General features: G+C 41.3%; 2 protein-coding genes across 2 annotated transcripts in view; one reads left to right on the top strand and one right to left on the bottom strand.

Annotated features, from left to right (window-relative positions):
* The window catches only part of LOC306925011 (aromatic-L-amino-acid decarboxylase-like), a gene marked incomplete at both ends in the record, with an annotated part of 84,847 nt that overhangs the window by 19,885 nt on the left and 38,029 nt on the right, over nt 1-26,933 (top strand). The window lies entirely within an intron of this gene.
* Nucleotides 1,645-26,089, bottom strand: LOC306925495 (aromatic-L-amino-acid decarboxylase-like). Its single transcript, XM_079504350.1, has 14 exons — nt 25,981-26,089; nt 24,457-24,664; nt 21,737-21,850; nt 21,180-21,299; nt 14,818-14,952; nt 13,403-13,546; nt 12,085-12,151; nt 11,833-11,927; nt 9,901-9,968; nt 7,683-7,759; nt 5,886-5,905; nt 5,682-5,780; nt 2,705-2,806; nt 1,645-2,411 (listed from the first exon to the last, which is right to left on the bottom strand). The coding sequence occupies exons 2-14, from the start codon at nt 24,655-24,657 to the stop codon at nt 2,226-2,228; spliced, it is 1,428 nt and encodes a 475-aa protein (XP_079360476.1). The 5' UTR covers nt 24,658-24,664; nt 25,981-26,089; the 3' UTR covers nt 1,645-2,225.

The following is a 26,933-nucleotide window of genomic DNA, read 5'->3' on the forward strand; positions in this document are numbered from 1 at the left end:
GAGTATATAGTGAGTATAGTCAGTGTATAGTGAGCATAGTGAGTATAGTGAGTATAGTGAGTATATAGTGAGCATAGTGAGTATATAGTGAGCATAGTGAGTATAGTCAGTGTATAGTGAGCATAGTGAGTATAGTGAGTATATAGTGAGCATAGTGAGTATATAGTGAGCATAGTGAGTATATTGAGTATAGTATAAATAACTGAAGAGTGTTCACAATTCCCGCTATGTGTAGGATTTTAACTCAGGACCTCTGGATCATGTGGAGGGCATCTTAACACAGTGAGCTGTGTAGGCCTACTTGATTCTGTGCATCAAAAAGCCAAATGGATTGTTAACAAATAAAATCACACCCATGTGAAGTAAGGGGCATCATACATCATAATACATCATCTGATTCCGACCAATGAGAATTCGTGTCCTCACATTCATCTTCAATGTTTGTGTTTACGCAATGTTTGTGTTTACACAAACACTCCAAACGGTCCATTCATTTATACACACACTAAAAGCTGTACATAGGAGGAAAGCCAGAGGCTTCTTTACATTGTCCATAAACATTAAAATCACACTTATTATTGCGAATTTGAGACCACAGGTCGCATTTACTATGGATTTACTATGGAATCGTAAATGCATTTCCCGTCAGTCAGTCAGTCAGTCAGTCAGTCACCCCCTGGCATGACCATATATGGTCATGACATCACCACGTGACATCACCTGGGATGGAGATCCATGATGTCATCAATATTAAGCCCATATATGGAGATCCCTGATGTCATCAATATTAAGCCCATATATGGAGATCCCTGATGTCATCAATATTGGCCAGCAACTCTACATCTGACCTCAAATATCAAACGCTTAGATCTCCATATATGGAGCTGACCTGTTCTGACATTCCATATGTTGATCCTTCCCCATCCATCCTTCCTCTTTGATGTCTGCCTTTTGACTGATATCTGTCCATTTAAAATCTAGACGGGCCCGCCCCAAAGTTATTAGTGCAGCCGCGCCGGCAGCCGGCAAAAACTAGAGTTCTCAACAGGCCTGAAAATATAAGACACACACGATCACGTTTTCTTTTTTGAGTGGTGCTAACCACTCCTATACATGTAAACAGCAATGTGTGTCCCTGGCTGTGTCCGAGCATGGAAATAGCGTTATAGCGTTTGTTCACCACCAAGTGTCACTGTTGCGCAGCCTAATACACCCACACACACACACACACACACACACACACACACACACACACACACACACAGGCCAGGGAGGGCTTGTACAGTACAGTACAGTACAGTACAGTACAGTACAGTACAGTACAGTACAGTACAGTACAGTACAGTACAGTACAGTACAGTACAGTACAGTACCATTCACTTCAGACGGGTCAGATTTTTTTTAAACAAACAATATTTTTAATAGAATGAAAAACGCCAAAAACAGTCTTTGTATAACCAAACCAGAGTCCCTCACTCAGACACATGCATGGTAGCTACATATAAAAGTTAGTTCAATCTTACTCACATACATTTACTGACGGAAATGAATACAAGTTTAGATTTACTCACACTACAAAGTGCAATACATTCAGTGAAGTCTCACAGATACCTGTAGAATCTGATTATTATCACCAACAGACAAAGAAGCCATGTGTACAGTACAATAAAGCCTGCACAGACAGGAGTGCAGCAGTGTGAGGTGAGAGCAGAGTTCAGAAAGGCTAGATAGACATTTGGAACTGATATCACTTGGTTTTATAGAAGTATGATGCATAGTAGTATGTTTTATAGGTTGTTTGTAGGGTTCCATTTGTCCAACAACTTAAATGAACACTAGCTTTTACTGTAGGCGTTGCTTTGATTTAAGTCGGAATACAATGGGGTGCAACTGTAAGATACATAAAACCTACATTAAAACCTATACATAAAACATACTGTGCAATGCATCACACTTGTTTCCTACACAGGATTTTGATTTTACTGTGTAGGAACAAAATAAAATGGCAGGAGGCAGCAACTGCCTCCTGCCATACCAAGAACTGGTATATTAAATATTATGTGTCACGTTTTATTTACATCTTTTATCTGTGACATTAAAATTATATTCTCTATCCTAACTTTGGTCCAAATTTACGGCTCAGAGCAGCTACTTCTTTCCTCCGGCCATTGGTCAGTGACATCAAGGCAACTCTTCCCCTGACTTTTGTGACAGGGAAGAAGCTCCTATAGAAGTTCAGAGGTCAGCGTTGTAATGTGCTGCCATGCCTCTTTGATATGGTGTGACTCCGTGGTGCGGGCACAGATGGCAAAGCGCAGGACAAAGCGGCCGGATAGCTCGCATCGTACCAGGTGGATCCGCTTGGCATGATTGATCTTCTTCAACAAAGCCTCTGTCAGTTCATTGGAGCCCTAAGAGGAGTGATGGCAGGATGAGACAGGAGGTAATAAGATAAAGGGACGTTGAAAGAATATTGTCTACACATACTGAATTGTAGTAATGGATGACAAAATGATTTGGGGAAATTGAACTTCACACTCATTTAGAAAAATCCAGCAAGGAATTGGCAGTATCTGTAATACTATATGCAAACGAGCCCAGGGCAAGAGAAAATGCACAATGCACAATATAATTAAAAACTTAAACTCACTATAGGGTAAAAAATACTGTCTTAAAGTTATGAAAATGTGTTACGTGGTCTTACCTTTAGCCTGAAACAGACAAGTCCCATGACGACCTCCGCACAAATTTCAAACCTCTTGTCTGATCTCACTAAGCTCTCAACCTCTTTGGCCAGGCCCACTTGCTGTAAACAGAACAAAACAAGCTAAGCCTCAAGTCTGATTTATACTTTGTTGCATGATATAGACCATAAATTAGGCATGATTTATACTTACAATACAGTAGTTGTAAAATGAAATAGAATGTGTGATGCTTAAACGACAGAAAGGTAGGCTATAACAGAACCTACTGCCTTTAAGAAACCAGTGTATACAGTGTATATATATATATATATATATATATATATATATATATATATAATTATGCAGAATAATCATGATAGTGTACTGTAGTTTGTTAAATAGAAGTAAGAACGTCTTTTGTATCATGGCATTTAAGTGAGAATTGATCTGATATTCAATGTAAACAATATCAGTATAACACAGATTTGAAGGTTGTATTTTACTTTTATATTCACTAGATGGCGACATTGTGCTCTGATATGGTGTGACTAATTCTACAAATTAGACAGAACTTCTGAAAATAGAATGTGTGTCTAATAACCATGAAATGATAATGGTCAAAAAGAGAACAGTTCAGAAAATGAATTTGTGGTCCTCTTGAATATTGTTTAAATGACATCATGAGATCAAAGTTCCCTATGGTAGAATTCATCCAATTATTATCCCAGATTTCAGTGACACATAATAGGATGCATGCTGAGTTTCTAACCATACACATCACTGCTTGAAATTACTGTACGGAGGCATGTTGTTATTCAAGGTGTGTGTGTGTGTGTATGTGTGTGTGTGTGTGTGTGTGTGTGTGTGTGTGTGTGTGTGTGTGTGTGTGTGTGTGTGTGTGTGTGTGTGTGTGTGTGTGTGTGTGTGTGCACGCACGTGTACGTAGTTAGATGTTATTACACACATATCCAATGCCAATTGTTTCCTAATGAAGCCAAACATTGGCCAACAACAACTGCTTTGCTTCCTCATTCCCAGCCAATTATTCATCACCACACAGGTTTTGTGAGCTATTATAATGAACTTACATTCATTTATTGTGTCCTTTTCCTACTTTAATGTATGCTTCCTGGTTAATCATTTGGCAATTAGAATGTGTCAAAGATGACGTGTTGGTCATCAAATGCCTCATGTTACTACCTCCTTGACCATGGCATGCTGCTGTCCAGACTGCTGGACCTAAAGGTCAGCACTACGTTCATATTTAAAGTACTAAAACAATGGTTATCAACCCACTGGTGGGAAAGAATACTACGTTAGTTCCATTTATCCAAGGTTTGTTTATGAAATAAACATGCTGAAAATGCACATGGGCCACCCAAGTGTTCACTTGACACGGTAGCCATTAAGTGGTCAGATGGGTGGGCCGCAAATTCTTTCAATATTTTTAAGTGGGCCCTGATCCAGAAAAGATTGAGAACTGAAACAGTAAATTGATATATAATAATAACATTGTCATTCCCCATTTAGAAAATGGAAAGAGACTTCTCACACAAATAATAGTGTTTCCTTAAGCATATTAGTCTGAATGCAAGAGACGTCAAATCATGTTAGCAATCACCAGCAGCATCATAGTATATAAATATCCAAACAACCATGTCATGTGTATTTTTGTGATCTTTCGATCTATTTTGATAGATGGATGTAGACACGTGGTATGGCTGGAGGGCATGTGCACTGTATGTTGCTACGAACTGATGCTTAATTTAATTTAAAACAGAGCAGACACAGAACAGGCTTGTTTGATTGACATGAAGGGGGAGGAAGGAGCATATGTGCAGATGTGAGGCCCTGTAAGAAAGAGGCAACGAGGAATGGAAGGGATTGAAGGGTGACGAAATGGAAGACACTGAAGCTTATTATGAAAAGTGGACAGTAGATATAGGGCTCCATTTTTGTCTCATCTTTCTAAAGCCACTATTTGGGGATTTAGGAGTGGGGAAAGGGTGTTCCCCCACTAAAGTTGGTATTTTGGTTACCTGTCTAAATCCCTTAAACACCTCCGTTACCCGTTATATTATGCATAGGTGTGGTTTGGGCGTTACAATAATTAAACCAAATTTAACCAATCACCAGTCTTGGCTTTAAGAGATCCCTTTAAGAGATCCCTTATCCGTTGCGCGTTAGTGCTATATTTCTTCATAGCCGCTGCCCTGAAGTCTCACTGCTGCAATTATATAAACACAATGGACAATGAAAGGAAGTGGCAGGCACTCGACTTCTGCTGATTATAGGAAAATTACAAAGAGATATGAGAATAAGGAGAGATGAGGCAGCCTACTCTGTGCCTGCAGACATGTTCTCCATTGAGGCGTGCACGGCGTGCCGTGCGCCGCTCTACCAAATTTGGCACGGCTTACGGGTGCTTTTAAACTCCACTATCGACTTCCCAAATGTATGTGACCAAAATAGCAATTTAGGGGAAAGCGTGCCCATGACCACACCTCTAGGCGCAAATACCGGTATCGGCAAAATAGATAGCGGGTGACGCGGGACGAAAATACCATTAAGGGACAGAGAAAGCTCCTATATTCGTAATTTTCGGGCAGCGGCTGAATTGCGGGCCGCGCTGCAGGTAAAGGCTGCGACGAAATTGGAGCCCATAGTCCCATATGATTGACAGATGATGTGTGTGAAGGGTGGGGTGGGGTTTGGGGGTAAGGAAAAGGGCAGGGTTCAGAAGAACGAGTGGCATTTACACTAGAGAGACAATACAGAACAGATATATCGGTTTGACAGGAGGCGGCACACAGATTGTTTCCAAACTAACTAGTAACCAAAATGTCATCTTAAATCACATGTTGTGGACTAAACCGGAGGACACACCGCCTGTTGCAATCGCTTATAACACAGGAATGGAATTACAGATACCTTTGGAAAAACATATGACATTATGTATTGGTGGAGATAGAGTAAAGAGCAGAATTGGTATCCCACCTTTCGGATGTGATCCTGCAAGCCTGTGAGTCCATACATGCGGAAGACAAACCACAGCTTTAATGAACGAAACCTTCTACCCAATGGAATCTGCCAATGCTGTATGAGAGGAGAGGAAAGGAGACGCGAAATCAGTCCCAACATAATTCTGCCATTTTGATGTACTGGAGTAAATTACAGTACATAAATGATCATTCCTCTTACCCTATAATCTGTGACCAGACCTGTGAGGAGAGAGATAAGGATTTAGTCACACATGAAAAGGTTACATAAATATTCATATTCATCATTGATCAGTCAACAATTAAATCTGTCCATTTCAACAAATTGTTATGCTTTGGTGGTCCATTTGTCTGATTATATCAGACATTTTCAAACAGTTTAAATGTCTTTTAGGCGCCATGTGAATTGCCTTGACATTAGCAGTTGAAACCTGAAATATTGTTTGATTAGCCATTATGATTGATGTATTCTGATGTATTTTAGTCCTTGCTTGCTTTATATATTACTTGCCTGCTCATGTGTGTGTGTTTTATGGAACCCAGGTAGGGTTGGGTTTTATTTGGGCAGAATTTGAGAACATTAAAATAACATTAAAATATATATAAGCTTTAAACGCAATATTCATTCTATTATATTGCTTCCACTGTATGCATTCCAACTGTGTCTCTGTGGCAGGTCACCTATATAAGTATTCCCACCCACTTAGAAATCACTGTCATGCTTCAGTAGATCTCTGTGGTTATAGCCTGTTTCTTTATTTTTGAGCCCCATGCTATTAGTTGCTAACCTCTAATTAGCCTGGACTGCTCAGATTGTCTAACGAGGGCCACTGTGACATGCAGAGTGCTTTTGTCTGTTTGTCAGGCTAATTATGGTGTGACTCTTATCACATCTGCGATCTTGAGGCCTAGTTCACAACTTCACACCTACACAACAAATGTTCGGTCCGTGTGTGATGCCTGATTGCTTTTTGATTGCTGCTCCAATTCATTTTCAATGGGAGTCACATGGTTTGACCAAACATTTTTGTTTGATGAGGGGGGAGCAATCAGCAATCAGCCATCAAACACAAATGTTTGATCAAACCATGTGACTCCCATTGGAAAAGCATTGTGGTGGCCCAAAAAAACAAAAAAATGACCAAACATTGCTTGATTGGTGTTTGGTACGTGTGAATGAAGCCAAGAGAACACATGATGCAATAAAAGAAACATGCGTGTACAACTACAAACAGACAAACCGATGCTTGATACCAGTACAAGATGATGTATTGCTGTCACAATATTAATATAAGATCCGCCACAATCTTTATTGTAGTTCAGACATCGTTACTATTACCTCTGGACATAAAACCTACAGATTGTAGCTTAAAAACTAATTTAGCTCAAAACCTGACTTGTCAGTGAGCTTAACTTAAGGTGGGAGGATTGTAAGATTGACTAAGCTGATGTGATGTGCAGATCCACTGATTAATTATCTGTCTCGACTCTCTCTGCCCCCCCCCCCTTCCTCTCTCCTTCTCTCTCCCCAGATCCCCACACTTAACTTCATGTGTGTACTTAGGCTATTAGGTTATGTGTGTACAGTTGGATTAGGCTATATACTCTACAGTACATATGCTCACAGTAACACACGCACACACACACACACACACACACACACACACACACACACACACACACACACACACACACACACACACACACACACACACACACACACACACACACACACACACACACACACACACACACACACACACTTCCTCAGATAATGGAGAGTTTCACTTGCATCTGATTAATACAAATATGAGCACTAAAACCATATAGAGTAGTTGTTAAATAATTTTCATATTATTCATTATTATTGCTCTGAAAACCAATGAACATTATAAGGCATCCCTCATCCATCTAGACCCATTTGATCTATTGTTCACAAATTACTAGTGATGGGATGACAGCTTAGCTTAAATGGTAATGTTTAAAATAATAACACTACCTGACTCTTCGTTGTCATGTTTGAGGTAGAGGGGGTCCGTCTTGAAGGCCCCAATGATGTCAGATCTCCTCTTCACCCTGTGGACAAGAAAACAACAGGAATTTCTCACCCACAGAATATAAGAGAGGTCTAGAAAGGATGCCTCCCTAGCATCTCCCTAGGGAGGTCCTCGATGCATGTCCCACTGGAAGAAGACCCTGGGTCAGAGTCTCTCTTGTGTGACTGAACTTCTCACCTATGCCTATGCCAGCCACCCGTCTGAGAAAACATATTTCGGCCACTTCTGGCCACTATCCGCAACCTAATTATTTCGGTCATGACATACACTTCATGACCAAAGGTGTGAATAAGATCGCACAACAGTGCGGTACAGCGACTGCAATACCGCCCCTGCTGATCAGATTCCCTGGCTGATATAGTCAACTATTTAAATGCCAGAGGAAGACAACATTGATCGAAATGTAAAGAAGGGAGCTTAAATTCCAGTTGTGTTTACCACATTTGTTTTTAAATGTCATAACTGAAAACATCATACACTCATGTGAACATCATTATTATAAACATCTAGGGGCTGCCCTAGTGTCACGGTTAGGTTGTGGGTTTTAAGTCAAACCCTAATCGGGAGCAATATCAGCAAGGCCATGTGGTCACAACGGGTCCTTAACGCCAAATCAAATGGGTTCAGATCTGAGCCAAGCCTCCTGCAGGAGGCATGTCTGAAGCCTGTGCTGTACAGGAGTCTCCAGCTGTAAAAACTCTGAATGAATCAACATCCATTCACTGACCATGAAATAAGGAAATGTGATCATTATGAGAGGGTCAAGAGGTTCAGTATCCTTAATCCACTTTAGTTTTAGGATTTGCATTTATGCGATGCAAAGACCCAACACAAAACACTTAACTAAAACACTCAACAAGGAATGTCACTGTACTGTACCATTAGAATGAGAAATAATACTCATGCCACAACAAAACCGACTTTATCGTTTTTGCCACTACAGAATATTAGTAATTTCTGTGTCAATTGAACTGATACTGTTTTAGCAATTTTTCTGGGATAGGAACTTAGTGTATATGTCTGTTTGTGTGCTGTTGATAGAAGGGGCAGATGGGAGGCGTATAGTTCTATTTGTACTGGCTGAATGAGGTGTAGTTAGATGGAAGTCAGTTTGTTATGACTACAGTGCAGTGTTACAGTTTCTAGTATTATGTTAGTGTGATTATTTTAACTGCATCATCATCATTATCATCATCATACATCAACAATAATGTTCAAGTCATTATGGAACAAGGGTTTCTGAATAAGCATGATAGTAACGATGCATTCAAACAATAAGGAAACATTGTATAGAGGGTATGCGCGTGACATCATCATCAAACCCGGAAGTTATGCAGGAATGCCCACTGAGTGGCAAAAAACGACTTTCTGGCCTTGATAGCCCATACATCCAAACAACAAAGTCCTATCTGATTGCATTAAACAACGTTAAACAATGTTAAACTCAATTTGCCTGTCGCTTTGCCACTCGATTTGCCACTCGATTTGCCATTCACTTTATGCATGCGCATACCCTCTATTACGTATAATCTGATAGACATTAGGCAGGATATAGTACAGCATTAGCTTGGAGGTGAATAAGAAAAATATCAATCTTAACAAGGACATTAAAAACATTAACTGGTACATTTAGGAACTTTTATCAGTATTGTTCTATGGTAGCGAAAGAGAAACAAACAAACAAACAAACAAACAAACAAACAAACAAAAAAACAAACTAGTAGGATGAATATGTATTTTCCATGCATTATGCAGGCATGCATGTTAGTTTCTATTAGCTTGAACTCCCCATCAATGATGACAGAGACACATGATTAGACAAAGATTGTACCATATTCTAATGAGCATTAGAGAGGGACAATTACTGTATATGAAGATTGGTTGAAAATGGTTGAAGTGATCTTTTAAAGTAAACCACACATTCAGGTGGCTTACATTACTGACTACATTACTTTCATGTCAAATCAGTGGTTTGTTTATAGAATATTTTCAGTAAACAAGCAGATACCAGGTTGAGCATACAGTGTCAGTGGGGTGAGTGGCCGTCTGGGAATGTCCCTGGCTTCCAGACACAGCACAAACTATATGGTCCTACAAGAGTTAATTTCAAAAGAGAACTGGACATTTTCAAGCTTACTGTGTGATAGGTAGTCAACTTACCACATAGCTGAGCAGTCAAAGTTGACTAAAAGCCATTTATGGGGGTTGAAGTTGAAAGAGTCTGCAAACTTCAAAAACAAAACAAAGCAGGTTGCAGGGAATTGTATTCATTCAAGGGTGCCTATTATTTACCACCTTAAGAACTGTGTAAAGGTGCTGCCACACTTACTAAAGAGCCGCGGACGTTCTCGGCTGTCCGCAGCTTCTTTTCCGGGTTTTTAGACAGCTGGTGGATGGAAATTAAGCTCCACCTCCGCCGCGGAGGAGAGCGTTTCTGGGAATCTGTCCGTCGCGGCAGTCAGCCGCAGAGGTGGAGCTTCTTTTCCATCCACCAGCTGTCTAAAAACTCGGAAAAGAAGCTGCGGACAGCTACTTCTGTCCGCGGCTGTCGGCCGTTTTCCGCTCAGGTGTGGAAACACTGTAATACTTACCTGCCACCTTAAGTGTGCAATGCATTATGGGTCACATTCATTCATGCCAGTCATAGATAGTGCCTTCAGCCTTGAGGCTGCAGTGCCATTGTGCGTCTTTGACAAATAACCACATACATTGTCATATTCGTACTCAGTGGTTGTACAGTACCATCATTCATCTGCATACCCATGCCATGCCTGTACCCTACATGTGTCTACACCTTCCAGTGAAGCTGCCATAACCCCCTTCACTCTCCTGTCAAAGACTCCAATGTGTTCTGACCGACGCCTCGGGGTGAATGAATCATAACTCCACAGAACCAATCCCACCTCTACAGTTGGTCCTTTCCAAAACCCTCTCCAACAAAACTTTTCCAGGAAAGGCTCATCAAAGAGAGACAAATCTATGTTCTAATCTTTTTGTTCACTATCATTTTCCTAATATCCTTTTCTCCATCTGCTTGCGCAAACGCAATAAAAAGCAGCAGCAATGGGAGACAATACAAAACAGATTCCTGGCAGACAGTTGCCATGCTGACTGATTCAAAGGAGGCCTGTTGTCTGCCTTCCCATCACTCATATCCTAGCAACCAGGCCTCCGGCGATGTAGAAGAGCTGGGCAGCCCCCAATGCAAAAGTTGTTCTATGTTTACTGTTTGGAGACAATTGAGTTTATAGACCAACTGCATTGTTTTTTTTTTTACATGATTGTATATAATGTTGTGTATAATGTGTATTGTATATTTAGAGAGAGAGCGAGAGAGAGAGAGAGAGAGAGAGAGAGAGAGAGAGAGAGAGAGAGAGAGAGAGAGAGAGAATGTCTCTCTCCCAATTTCTGTCCCCTACTCTCATCCTCTTTTGATCTATCTCTATTCCTCTCTCCTTTAAACTCCTTCAAACGTGGTTTGAACCTGTGTGTGTGTGTGTGTGTGTGTGTGTGTGTGTGTGTGTGTGTGTGTGTGTGTGTGTGTGTGTGTGTGTGTGTGTGTGTGTGTGTGTGTGTGTGTGTGTGTGTGTGTGTGTGTGTGTGTGTGTGTCTAATAAACAGTGACATTTCTTTGCTGAAGAAAAGCAGCACGGTTTTATCTAAAGGTCTCTGATGCTGCCTCAGGAAATGACTGTTCTTATCTCTGTTTCTCTGCACAGCGTTCAGCTACAGTATGAGGAGACAAAACCACCACAGCAACATCAAAAGCCACAGTGATAGTCCCACTGACTCTTTGGCTTATTACTCACTTCACACTTCATTAATAATACGCCTTTAGTGAACACAAATTAAACAGACAGATATAATGCGTTTTGGTTTTGTCTTTAACAGAAAAAGGCAGTAGTCTAGTCATTTAGCACCAATATACCTATTTTTCTAAACACTCACTACAACATGTTGACCATACCAAAGAGAAATTCTAAGAAGTCCATATACTGTATATTTAATATTTGAGTGGATCACTAATATTATGTACTATTACTGTATGTAGCCTACTGTTCTTTCTCCAGAATGATTTTAGAATTTTCTCACCTCAACACCGTTCAGTAAATGTCTGAATTCAGGACAGATGAAAGCACTCCCAGCGTATGCTGCATCAATATGCATCCATATTGTCTCTGAATTACCTGGAATAGATAAAGGACAACCCAGTTAAGGAACAATAGTAAAATGTTGCTAAGGACCTTCCTGGAGCACAAAAGCAGACATTGGTACAATATTTCATATTGTATTGTTACATGTTGTCATTCTGTCAATAGGTAGCTTTCTGTAAATTCTACTCACATATGGGCCCAAGTTCAGTGATGCGATCAAAAGCACATGAATTAGTTGTGCCGAGAGTTGCACAGAACTGAAAGATAAAAACATAATCGGTAAATCCATTGCCACCCATGTAAAAGAAAAAAGGGATTTTGCTAACTTTTTCTTTCAAATGTTATCTTTTCTAGTCTACAGAAATGTTGTCTTTTCTAGTCTACAGTATGTTATGTAGTGTAGATAGCAAAAAACACCCATTCAGATAAACCCAGGGGGTCCAGTTATATGTATCCTGACCACTGTAAGACTCCTTGACTATAATAGTGTTGTTATTGCAGGGATCGCTCACTGATAGTGATCTGTGGGTCCAGGTGTGACAGGGACTATTGTCTCTAACCAGATACCCTCTCATTAGGTCTGGCAGGAGCAGGCTGCCTGCTACAAATAACAACAAATCCTCAGGCTATAAATTATGCTCAGCTTCACCAGCCACCTGAGGGCAGAGTGTCATTGTGTTGAACAGAGACAGGTTATGTATATTACTGTTTCCCAAACAGTGGGTCGACACCCATTTAAGCATTTAAGAAGTATAGTGAAAATAGCAGATCGGCTATTTTTGCTAGTTTGGCTAGGTTATTTGATACCAGGTATTGTATGTCCAGTGAACTATACACTCGATAATACAATTCGATATCATGTAAATACAGGGTACAGGTTCTAATCTACTGTAAATGACGGCACTTAACGGATAATGGTGAAATAGACCGTGTTTTTTTTTTTGGAAATAAATATTTGTACATTTAAAAACTGTGTACATTGGTGACTATAATCTACCTGATCTTGAGGCCTATAAAATCGGGGGAAAAAATAGTCAACTAGTACCAACAAGGTTTACTAGTGGATTTACTAGTCGACTAGTTGAATAGTCGACTAGTTGCTTAAAGCCCTAGGCTACAGTAAGCAGACTGAATCACAACATTGTCTTACAGTACTACAACTTAATATAGTAGGGACAGAGACCAGGTGGTGAATCTGGCGACAGAAATATCATAAATGATAGGCCCTGAAATATTTGTTATGAATAACAGCATGGGGACAACACAAACAGGGGCTAGGCCAGAGTTCAAAATGATTAGGGACAGGGACCTATCTAGGACAAACAGAATATGACATGTAGAACTATAGTTCATACCTTATCAAAATGAATTTCCATCATGGGTACACACACATAATGTGCCTTTGTTAATGCCATATGTGTGCCTTTGTCCATGTACATATACAGTACTGTATGTGTGCTTGCATATACATAGTTGTGTAGGCTAAGTGTAAATATGTGTTTTCCTACATAAAACGGGATGAGTCCTGCTGCCTTGTCCTCATCCACCATCTTTTTTAACGTCTCTCCTTTGACACTGTAGGTGTCATCTGTTGGGATTTTCTTCATGGTAACACCAGCTATCATACCAGCGCGCTCCACTGATGAATGTGCCTGGAGAGTTATAACAGATAAAGAAGTTGCAGTTGTATTGCATGTTTTCATAAACATTATACTTTAGAGTTATACATAGAGTTTTGGACATACTGTACACTACAGCCAGAGTAACAACTATGGAATAATTAATCGATTAAACCAAACGTAAAATAGTTATGTTATATAGATTTGTTCAAAGTAGGCCTATGTACAGATTATTGGCAAATTATTAAGGCTGTATAATTTAAGGCCCTAGCCCTATTTTTAGAACTCGAACTTCAGCAGGAATTTTCGAGGGAACATCCGAACCATTCGTTTCTAATTAATTAACAAAATAACCTTCGAGCTCCGAACCTCCGAGTGCTTTTAACCAGGCTGCAATTCATAAATAGATAAATAGCGACATTGCATAGACTATCAATGAAATAAGGGTTATGTTCATCAGGGGTTGACACTAACGGTTACCCGATTGCCCGGGGCAAGTAAAAAAAATTGTCAGGCAGGTGAGGGTTGCTACCGGGTTGCCCGACGGGACAGGTGTGCATTTTGAGTGTGGATACAACCGTCTTTACTTCGCTATAATGACAACACGAGATATCCGTCTTGAACATGATTAGAGTGCAGCGCGTCTCCCCCTCTCTTTATGAATCTGTGTCACTGTGTTTGTCTCTTCTGCTGTCATGCAGGACTTTCAAATTATTGTAAACATAACATGAACATAGTACTCTTATTATGCATATCACATTCTCGCCGAGATATATTTTCGAGTTAAAAAAACAACAACAAAAAAACAAAAAACGAATGGTTCAAGTCCATTCATTAAGATTCGAGTGCCAACCCTAACGAGCGAAAGTTCAAACCCCCGAATGTTCGGGGACAGCCTTACAAATTATACATGTTATTTCAAGCCAGAGATAAACTGTAAAAGCTCAACCAAGATGATGCAATTCAAAAGCATATCTTTGTCAAATAGGAAAATGGAAGAAAGCGCATTGTTCTTCAACTGGGAGGAGATAAACTTACTGCTGTCCTTGTAAAGGTCTGCGTTTCCCTGAGGCAATACTCCCAAACAATGGTAGTCTTATATTAAACCTGATAAGGTCTACAGTAGCTAATGTCTGGCTGGCCCACTGTCACTCTGTATTACCAGATTGCTCTTTCACTAGTGACCACCTGTTCCTCCATTCAATAGTGAATACTTGTTTTTCCTAATCTAGATTGAAGTCAGGTGAATGACAATTTGCATTAATGTAGAGGTTTCTTTCCTATGTGCTTTAGGCAGCTCTTACTTGGTCAGAGGAATAGGCAACCAATTTGGAGATGATGTGAGCCTCAGTGCGTTGTGGTTCAGAGGCCTGAATCCGTCGGACTGCTTTACAGCGAGCAGCTAGCAGGGCCACAAGGGTTGCTTCACTGGCCGTGCCCTGTGGAGAAGATGAGTTTGATTATGATTAAAAATGACAAAATGAAGTCATAGAATGATCACATGCCAGTTTAAATGGTAATCAGGGCCACGCCACAGCTAATGGATCCATGGTACAAACTGTTGTTAATAGGGTATATGCACAGCAGAAATTTGGAAAGAACTCCTACTTCCGGCTTCCTTCACAGGTGTTACAGATGATATACTAATTAAGGCTGTGTTCAATTTACTCTACAGTGGTTCTCAAACTTTTTAATTTCAAAGACCCCCATAACTCTGAGCGTCATGGGGGTCTCTCAGAGTACACTGTCACAGTTCGTTTTTAAAATGTCCTTCCATTGGATTATGATGATACCACCTACTTTTTTCTTTTCTTATCTACTGTTTTTAAACACGTCAGTTTACAATACATAGCTCCATTAGCTTAGCCTGGCTCTAGCCCTGAATCGCTACCATTAAAAGAATATGTCCTGGCGATTCAAAGTGAACCGAAATGAAAAGACTGAGTGTCAGGCTACCATTAGCTTGTATATTTTTGAGCCAAGGAACAGCAATGTCTGTGACGTTCAACTATGTGTGTGACTATGTTTGTGTGTGACGTTAATGAGCACCAGTACCACTGTTGCCTGCTAATGAGAGAGAGGGGGGGGGGGGGATTTGCACCACTCAGTTCACACAGGTGTGATTTTTTTAGAATCAATTAAATCTTGTGAACTAAATGTAACCAGGTGGACTTTAATGCAGTTTCTCTCATTTCCCCTATGGTGTGTTTGTCACTGACACTAATGATTGTGTCATTGAGTGCAGGTGCAAGTGGCTCCAGACCAGCCAATCATGATGCAGTACTCTTTTCAAAAGCAGGAAATCCTAGTGCAATGGCAGATCTGACTGATTCTCCACAGGCGAGCAGAGTGGTTCTCAGTGCTACCATGGTATGGTATTTTAATGTCTTTTAAATAATGAAGTTTATCCAATTGGTGACAATGCAAGTTGGGCCAGTAGCTGTGAGGCAGCTTTCTGCCAGAGGTGCGCTTCCACTCTGCTTGCCCTGTGTTAAGGTATATTATGTGCACATAATGTTATCGTTTCCTTTGTGATGTATGTATTTTATTTTGTAGTTCTCAACCCACTGTAAGGCTTGACCTCCTCTTCACTGTTTGCATGTTTAGACTTTAAGAGTAGTTAAACTAATTGTGTGTTTTTGTTGCAGTGAAACTAACCTACTTGAGTTGATACTCCTTTTGATGTGATGTGCCTTAACTGCTCATGATGTATGGAGAAGAAATGTGTTCTACAGTGTTGAGAACTGCCATTTTGTATTAAGCCATGGTGCTATTTATAACTAAGTTAATGTGAAATAAATGTCAACCTTTTGTAAACTCTGGTGTCTTCACTCAGCTCCTCCTCATCCCAGTTTCTTAAGCTCTGTTTTACGAACCTGTTTAAGCCTTAATTGGTTGTTGGTGCAATTCTAACTGGCGTAGTCTGTAGTGTTAAATGCATTTTAGTAACTCCTATTTCGGCCATCTGGTTACATTTGGCGTAGTCGGCAGGACAGAGCACTGGGTGAGAGCTGGGTGATCATGGTGAGACCAAGTGTGGAATTTGCTCTTTTTCCAGACCAGCAATGATTTTAATTGATTATCAAATGTGTTAATTGTCTGCCCCACTGCCTGTGTGTGTGAGATGTGTTGTGTAATCTAGGGGGAGAGAGATTGACGGTTGGCCTCTGCAGCTCCCAAAGGCGGGTCCAGGCTTTCCCATCAAGGGACTGGGTGTTAGGAGGCTTGATCGGGTTGGTTACATGTCCTTAAAGGAAGTTTGGAGGTGGTCCAAAGGGACCACTTCCCTGGAGCCACTCCTTTCTGCAATGCCTCTGTGACTGAGCTGTGAGGAGGGGCTGGAGGTTCAGGTGCTAAGGGGCAATGGCCATGCCTGCGGAGGCACCCGGTGGACCTGTCCCTGCCCAAGTGATGTCAAAGCGCCCATGAAGAGAAGCTACTCCATAAAGGGAGAGGGACCACGCATGGTAGGAGTGCAGATGGCGTCGAGCTTCCCCACGGAGCGTGAGTGTGTGATGTGACTGCCACTGACCAGAAGCCATGAAGGCCTCGGGACCGTTCTGTATCCCGGCTATAGTCTACGTGAGCCATGAGGACATGGCTGTGTTAAAGCTGGGGTGGATGTAACCAGGTGGACTTTAATGCAGTTTCTCTCATTTCCCCTATGGTGTGTTTGTCACTGACACTAATGATTGTGTCATTGAGTGCAGGTGCAAGTGGCTCCAGACCAGCCAATCATGATGCAGTACTCTTTTCAAAAGCAGGAAATCCTAGTGCAATGGCAGATCTGACTGATTCTCCACAGGCGAGCAGAGTGGTTCTCAGTGCTACCATGGTATGGTATTTTAATGTCTTTTAAATAATGAAGTTTATCCAATTGGTGACAATGCAAGTTGGGCCAGTAGCTGTGAGGCAGCTTTCTGCCAGAGGTGCGCTTCCACTCTGCTTGCCCTGTGTTAAGGTATATTATGTGCACATAATGTTATCGTTTCCTTTGTGATGTATGTATTTTATTTTGTAGTTCTCAACCCACTGTAAGGCTTGACCTCCTCTTCACTGTTTGCATGTTTAGACTTTAAGAGTAGTTAAACTAATTGTGTGTTTTTGTTGCAGTGAAACTAACCTACTTGAGTTGATACTCCTTTTGATGTGATGTGCCTTAACTGCTCATGATGTATGGAGAAGAAATGTGTTCTACAGTGTTGAGAACTGCCATTTTGTATTAAGCCATGGTGCTATTTATAACTAAGTTAATGTGAAATAAATGTCAACCTTTTGTAAACTCTGGTGTCTTCACTCAGCTCCTCCTCATCCCAGTTTCTTAAGCTCTGTTTTACGAACCTGTTTAAGCCTTAATTGGTTGTTGGTGCAATTCCAACTGGCGTAGTCTGTAGTGTTAAATGCATTTTAGTAACTCCTATTTCGGCCATCTGGTTACATAAAAGAGAGACCCCCCCCCCCCCCCCCTCCACACACGCACGCGCACACACACACACACACACACACACACGCACACGTTTACAACAATACAGAAACATCCATGATAGCATAAGAAGATACACACACATCAGAGACTGTGAAAGAGAGCCCAGAGTATCCTCATTGCCCATTCAAATATGAGCCTGTTATTCTCTTGCAAATTGCCTTTGATCCTAACAGAAAGCCTGTCTACTCACTGATATAGTACATCATCAGAGGGGTATAGGCCACTATGATGAGTCATCGTACAACTACGACCAAGCTAATATCACATGACAGCACAAACTGAGCATGACGTCGAGGCTTCAGAGGAAATTAACACAAAGCAAGACAATCAATTTCTTAGAGAATTCAATCAATAAGCTAGCCTGAGCTGTTTGGATCACAACAAGCATGACTTGCTGTTGGATGTCTTTAGCATTTATAAGTCAATCAAGTCATACATCAAAACACGTAGATTGAAGGGTGGTTGCTCAGTGGCACTGGACCAAATCAATTAGACTCTATGTAGACAGTCAAAGACCTCTGGCTTTACGGTCAACCCAAGTATACTTCTGTCCTGCAAGTCACCAATACAAGGTGAATGTGATCGACATACTGTTAGACAGTACACTAAATTGGAAGCCTACAACCTGCCTCTGTCTTCTTTGTATGAATTACATTTTAATTGGCTCAGAGAAAGTTAATCATCAGACATTGGTAGAACTGATATGGCATATTGTACCAAAGCACTGTAGCATATACTACTGTATATATTTTTGAGTGGTGCAACCACTCCAAGGAACAGCAATGTCCGTCCTAACATATGTGACTATGTGACGACTAAGTGACTACGTTACTATGTTACTATGTTTAGAGTACCAGTAGGGGCAAAAGTGGTGCTGTTGTGCCAGAAACAGAGAGAGAGATAGTGCTGCACTGTTGCCTGCTAATGAGAGAGAGAGAGAGAGAGAGAGAGAGAGAGAGAGAGAGAGAGGGGCAGGGGAGAGGGGAGTTGCACCACTCAGTTCACACAGGGGTGATTTTTAAGAATGGTTGGACATCCTGGGCACTACACTTCCTCTGCCAACCTGGGGCGGCAGCAGACTGACCTCATGCTTCCTTCTGCATGAGTATAGTCCAAGCTGCTTCTTTTCACCTGACAGGGAGAGTTTCCCCAGCCGGACGTAGCGCGTGGAAGGAACACGTTATTAGACGAGTTCCATTCCCCTCCATCAGGCGCCCCGGCTGACCAGGGGGAGGTAGTTTTAGAGACCAGGATTACTGCATGTTTTTGTGAGGGTACCTACCCTAGGGGACACGGGGAGAACATGCAAAGGCCCTTTCGCCAACCAAGCCTCGGGTATGGGCACCCACAGCGTCCCCAGCGGGAATCGAACCCAGGACCTTCTAGCTGTATCGCTGTTAGAATGTATCTTTACACCCCTATTATTTATGCCCCAAGATCTATGAAAGAAATCTCACACACTATTAAGGCAGACGTCGGTTCCACGTGTGCACGCCACTGAAGTGTACTGGTAGATGCTCTATAATGACAGGCTAATCACAACCCTCATTTTATCCATTCTGTGTTAAGAGGAAGCCCATTTGTTGCCATAGTGAGATGCACTTAAAAAGAGCAGGAGCAAGACAAAAGCTGTAGATCACACACACTACACACACTACACACCTACTCACACGCACGCACGCACACGCGCACACCCGCCCACTCACACACACACACACACACACACACACACACACACACACACACACACACACACACACACACACACACACACACACACACACACACACACACACACACCATCATCCAACTCCATCCTCACATCAATACAAAGACACACAAACACAACTCAGGTGGCGACAATAGAGGCGCATGACATGATCTGTCATCAGTGTGCGCTCTCATGCTTTGCCACTCGCCGCCCTGCGCACACACGTACAACACGCACGCACGCACGCACGCACGCACGCACGCACGCACGCACGCACGCACGCGCACACACACACACACACACACACACACACACACCCCCCAAATTCTCAGCTGCTATTCTGTTTGTGTCAATGGAAGGCTAAACTAACAATTTGCTTTTTGCACCATGAAACGATCCCAGTCTGACTCTGTCTGTCAATGGATGACATATTGAAAAGCAATTTCCTGCCATTTCATCTAGCACTATGAACCAGGGAGAGAAAGGACAAATCAATAAAAGACAAATTGCTGGTTTGGCGTCAGTCAATTATGTTTCCACATAAACACTTTTGTGTTTTGTAGGGAAGGCTCCTTACATCTGGTTGCAGCAGATAATGAAGGCAATATGTCCACATGGGTGGTTGGATATCACCATCTTGAATACTAGCATGTGTTGATTCACAACTGAAATTCCTGCTTGGAAAATGTCAACTAAAACATTTTAAAAAGTTTAAAAAAATAAAAAATAAAAAAAATAACATCAACTAGCGAGCTGCATTTCTCCATTCGTGATTCCCCCCTGTCAGGTGAGCCTGACAGGCTTGACAGGCCAGAAGCGGCCTGCTTCACTCCTCATGCATTGAAGGAAGCATATGAGGTCAGTTCGGGGCTCTCCCCAGGTTGGCAGAGAGAGAGTAGTGCCCAGGGTTACAGCTTAGGCATTTGCACTGTGTGAAAAAAATGGGTTACAAAAATCGCGGGATAAAAATCTTCCCCGAAATTCCCAAAGGAGACAATCCACTTATTAATTCTTAACTATTAGGATATACACTGAAATGAACTTCCTCCAACCCTCTGCAATCTGCAATTCTGCATGTCAATCACATGAATTGGGGCTTACACACACACACACGCACATGCACACGCACACACACACACACACACACACACACACACACACACACACACACACACACACACACACACACACACACACACAAACTTTAACACAAATTAACAAATAAAAAACGAAATTGAAAGGGCAGTGAATAATCTCGTAGGACCCAGAAAGGACCTCAAAACGCGATGCAAGAATTAAATGTCAATTAAAGGAAGATTCCAATATTTTACCAACCTGAACAGATCATGTACTGGAAAAGCGGTATTAAACCACTTTTCTGTGTAATATTAATGCCAGATACTGGATCTAACCCTAGTTTAGGTTTTGATGCCCTCAAGTGCTACAGTAATTTACACAGAGACACTGACCTGAATGACTCCTCCACCTTGTCCATGGGTTCCAGCAATGAAGACCTCAGGTAGTTGGAGCATTTTCCCAAGCCAGTCCAACATCACAGTCTCCAGCTCTGTACAGGCTGGACTGGCATCCTAAACATATGAACATATAACATGACTTGTATGACCTCCCAGATTAACCACGTCTCTAGTCTCAGAGAACCGGAACTGTATTTTTTTCACATTCTACTTCAGATCTCTTCTCCAAAAACATAGAGCTTGTAGATCTGCTATGTTTGGTGAATGTTTCCCCCAGTAGAAGGAATAGGAGTCATGTGACAATGAACGTCTTTTTATGGTGTGGTTCAGAAGGGGTTATAACTTTTGACTGTCACGTTAGTCTGGACTCGGAGCAAGGTGGAACTCCATATTTGGGTAAGACTTATGTAGGCTGTCCGTCCTGGCAGAGATCTGCGCTCCGCAATGGTCTTATCACATTTATTTGACTATGAACATTTTAAATATTTTCACCTGCATCTTAACTTAAAATACAGAAATAAACAGAAGTAATACAATAAAAGTAATGTTACCCAGGAAAATCCAATGCAGCCAATGGCTCCACAAAGCATGTCGGCCAACATGGCAGGGAAAGAGGAGGCAGTTGGAAAGTAGGCATAGAAGTAAGGGCTGTGCCAGTGGGTGATCTAGAAGGACAATTATATACAATTGAAAATACAGTTAATGTCAATTCACATTAGCTTGGTTGGGGCGGCAGTAGCTGAGTGGTTAGAGAGGACGCCTGGCTGGCACTCAAAGGTTCACCCCCCCCCCAGCCCAAAATGTGAGCAAGACACTTAAAAACGTAGGTGACCCAAAAACCTTTTTGTTTGGGTGAACTACTCCTTTAACCCCTAACTTCTCCCCTTGTGCTGTATTAATAGTGCCCAGGCACTAGAATTAAGATGGGTAAAATAAACTCAAATTTCACATGATGTGTGTGCAAATGTACATCGACAAACATCCAAAGAACAAAAGAAAAAATAAATAAATAACTATAACAAAATGATTAATAGTATATCATAGGTGTAGCAAATAGCGCAACACCCTGAGCTGGGATAGAACCTGGATCGTTGTGCTCACCAGTCCGGCAGGCAACAGACAACGCTAGGAGAGCTTGCACCTTCAAAGGATCAAAATCCACAAGGCATTTTTAGACAATAATTGTTAGCTGCTATAATCTGATGTCAAGCGGCCATGGGTGTGTGTTTATAGAGCATTTTACAACTCTTGGAAGCCAGCTCAGCCAATCATAATCAATTAAGGACCATAACCATTTTTATAATAGGTGGTTTTCATACTTTGTATCATATGATTGGTTTGCAAATCTGCAACAGAAAGAACTACACCATAACAAAAACACAATTCGTGAAGTTTATACGGTTTTATATTTATTTTCATTTAAAATATATTTTTATATATAAGAAAATGTTTTATTTTCATGTCATTTTATTATTATTATAATTAATATTATGTTACCCGCCTTCCCTCCCATTTCCCAATTAAGTTGTTCAGATCCATCTGTGGACAAGGCAAAGCAGTGGAGGGATATCATCACCAGTTCAATTGCCTGGAGCAACAGGGGCAAGGTTGGTGTGAAAGAGAATATCTTTCACCACCTCCAACAGTTGTGACACATGAAAGAGTACAGTGAGTGAACTTCTAAAGTGTGATGTCTGTATTACTGTAAATGTGTTTAATAATGCATGTGTTCTCTCATCTCTGGTCTTTGGCTGGTTAAATAAAGGAATAGAAACTGCCCACACCATCGTATTCCCTGAGGAAACATTACTTAATTTAGTGCAAAGGCTTCATAAACTTGCCTTTCATTCTGTGTGACAGAACGCAGTCAGAACACAGTCAAATCCTATTACATCTGTGTGTGTGTGTGTGTGTGTGTGTGTGTGTGTGTGTGTGTGTGTGTGTGTGTGTGTGTGTGTGTGTGTGTGTGTGTGCGTCATAACGACGACTTAGCCGTTGAGTCATTTTCCCTGAAATTCCCTATATAAGACGCCTGAAGGTGTCAACAAATTGTCAATGTATTAATTTATTTCGATAAGGAATTAAGTGCGTGCGTGCGTGCGTGCGTGCGTACGTGCGTGCGTGCGTGCGTGCGTAACGGCCAGATGCTATCTGTTTCTGTAGTCCCTGCATTTATGCTTTTCATGGTTTTCCCAGTGAGTCATCAATTACATTCATCCAAAGCGACCCCTCTATATTCCTACTCTAGTGATGGAACAGAGGCGTTGAGAAAGGGAAAATCTTTATTTTTCAACAACCCACAATGAGATGGAAAAAATAAAGGCGTGTTAGAAGTGTAAAAGAAAAGCTACTCCTGCATTTTATTAGTGGGAAGTTCCAGATTTTTTCTAAACCTAGCCTATCATGCTGATCATTAGTCAAAGACATTTTTGAACTGTCTAAAACGTGGCGGATTGCTTTTGAAACCAGCATTTTTTTTAGATCCCCATGGCATTAGCTTGCTGTACATGACAGCAGCTACTCTTCCTGGGATCTCAAAACCATCATCAAAAACAGAGTATTTCATGTCATCGGTCATTACATACACCATTCACACAACACAACACAACACAACACAACACAACACAACACAACACAACACAACACAACACAACACAACACAAAACATCACCTCATAGCTTGTGGGACATCCCTAGTATCAATATTATATGCATATCATGATATTAGACTGGAAATTGTCTGTGATTTGGGATATTGTACTATATTGTACTATTATATGGCATAAACGTGTTCTATAAAATAATATCGGATCAGGAAAAATCTGTATCGGCAGATGCTCAAAATCAAATGATCGGAATCGGATCGGGAGCAAAAATACGTGATCGGGACATCCCTATCTAATACATTTCTAAGGACAAAAACAAATACCATATCATATCAGGATCTGTATATATAGCTCATATCTCCTTTACATCTCCTGTGTGAACAAAAACAACTTTAACTTTTTCTTATATAGTCACTCATATAGTCAAAATAGCAAATAGGTAATGAGTTCCATGCCACCATTGCTCTTTAATGGACTTTTCTTTGTTTAACATTTGTTCTACATCAAGGGAGGGTATCTGAGAACAATGATAAATTATTATAAATTATTGCTGGAGTTTTTGTTGTGATTATGTTTTTGACAAAACACATTCAAGTGATTTGAACCTAATACTATACATTTACAACGGGTATGGACTAGTAATAAGAAGAAGAAGAGTGAACTGACCCCAGGCATGATGACTCTCTCTACGTCTCTCATAACATCCTCATATGTCTCAGGCTCCAGTGGTGCTTCAGCAGGGATCATGGAACGCAGGTAGCCTGGTTCTACATCTGGGTACACCTGACGTTGTTCTATGTTCTCCATATAGTCGGCCATATAGTCTACCATCTCCTTCCCCCTGCGACGGAACTCTGCTACATCCATGTTAACACTAGAAGCACACACAGGTAGAGTTATGGTCAATTCAGTCATTGAATTGCAAATCATCGCTGTTGAGCGGAAACCTTGTATGTCCAAAACCGTTTTTTTATCATAATTTTAAAAACATTTTAAAATAGTGAAAATAGCCGATCTACAAGCTCATAACGCCTCGCATCTACTATTTTCATTACTTTTGTCTTCTGTGATTGGCATTAATTATAGCCCATGACGGACACTCTAAGCACAAGGCCACTGACCTGGCATGACGAAATATGGCATTCATTATGAAAAAACATAAAAGGTTGAACTGGAGATTGGAGATACAAGGTTTCTGCCTGACAGCTACGAAATTCACCAACACAATACAGAAAATAATGAGAATATTTTGGAATCTGAACATTAACGTATGCAATGAAGCTAAAGTCAAGAATTGAACAATTAACAATTACGTTAAAAGCAATACATCTGTTTTGCAGTGTGTATGTTTGTTCTGTCCCTGAGCCACACTAACTACTAAGTATAAACACTAAATCCATGAAATCTATTCTAATCCAGGTGTGTGTGTGTGTGTGCGCTCTATTTGATTGCCTAGCAGTAATTGCCATTAGAGCCTCTTAACTTCATCTCATAGACGAGGAACACAGGCACACAGCATAATGAAACAGCCTACTATGATGGTACACATCCAAACACATGCACACACGCATGCACACACACGCACACACGCACGCGAATGTGGGCACATTAATAGAAACAAGCACCTGTATACACTAATGCAGAACACAAACATCATCTGTGCTCTTTTCAATAGCTGCAAATACCATTTCTCTAAATAACACTCTCACAGCGCTTCCTTAGCGAACACAATGCTTGTTCCTAAACTTAAAACATGACTGAAACATGTTCTAAACTTTGTAATAAATGTAATACAATAAGTCCAGTGGCTCTAAATAAGCCATACAGTATAACTATAACTCCAGGATTATAAGGTGTATAAATACTGTATGTTACACCTGATTCACAACAAAAGCTCTCTATTTATATTGTTAAAATATAATAAAAGCAAAATAAAATCAGTGATCTCTAATATAGAACACGCAGAAACAGACAACTTGCAACACAAAATAAAACTACCCTTAGCAATGACACACGAGACTAATCTTTTTAACACTTGATGCTCTCTCTCTCTCGCCATCTCTCCTGGTGTGAACCATAGCACTACTTATTTATCTGAAAACTTGCGTGCGTGCGTGCGTGTGCGTGCGTGCGTGCGTGCGTGCGTGCGTGCGTGCGTGCGTGTGTGTGTGTGTTTATATATATACTCACATTTTCAGGTCAGAGAACTGCAGCAATATTTTTGGGATAGCAGGTCTTGTCCTTTCTGTCAAAGTCCACAGACAGATACACAGATAGATAGACAGACAGACAGACAAGCAGGTGGTCAAAGCGTTTGTGTGTAAGCAGGAGGAGACATTGCTTTTATCTTCCCACCCCACCCCCCCACCCCCCCTCTCTTTCTAGGCTAGCCAATGGGAGAAGGGCTCACAGCCAATGTAGGAAGGACTGATTCACAGGGTGGGTGTTAATGAGACTGCTCACTTTCCACCTCCATCCCACACACGTGCACAGACGCACGCACGCACACACACACACACACACACACACACACACACACACACACACACACATACACACACACACACACACACACACACACACACACACACACACACACACACACACACACACACACACACACACACACACACACACACACACACACACACACACACACACAGGCGTATGCAACTTAGATAGCATTTTATGTAGACATAGCACTCTTATCACATCTTATCTATCAGATAGGAGCTTCTCTGTCCAATTAGGCCAATTTTCCTCCCCCCCAGCCCCTCTCAGCTGCGGGGTGCCCCAAGGGTCAATACTGGGCTCCCTCCTTTTCCTACTGTATATGCTTCCCCTCGGTCCCATCTTGTCTAAACACAACATTTCCTTCCACTGCTACGCAGACGACATCCAACTAGACTTACCCCTCATACCCAACTCCCTCAATCCTTTTCAACCACTGCTCAACTGTATACAGGACATCAAAATCTGGATGGACATTAACTTCCTCAACCTTAATGAAAGTAAAACTGAAATAGTCATCTTCGACCCACACTTGGCCCCACCCCTCAGTACCCCGGACACCCTTATACCCAACATTCGAACATCTGCTAAAAACCTTGGTATTATCATTGACAGCTCCTTTAAATTCGACA

Source organism: Electrona antarctica, assembly GCF_951216825.1.
Source record: "Electrona antarctica genome assembly, chromosome: 6".
Lineage (NCBI taxonomy): Eukaryota > Metazoa > Chordata > Actinopteri > Myctophiformes > Myctophidae > Electrona > Electrona antarctica.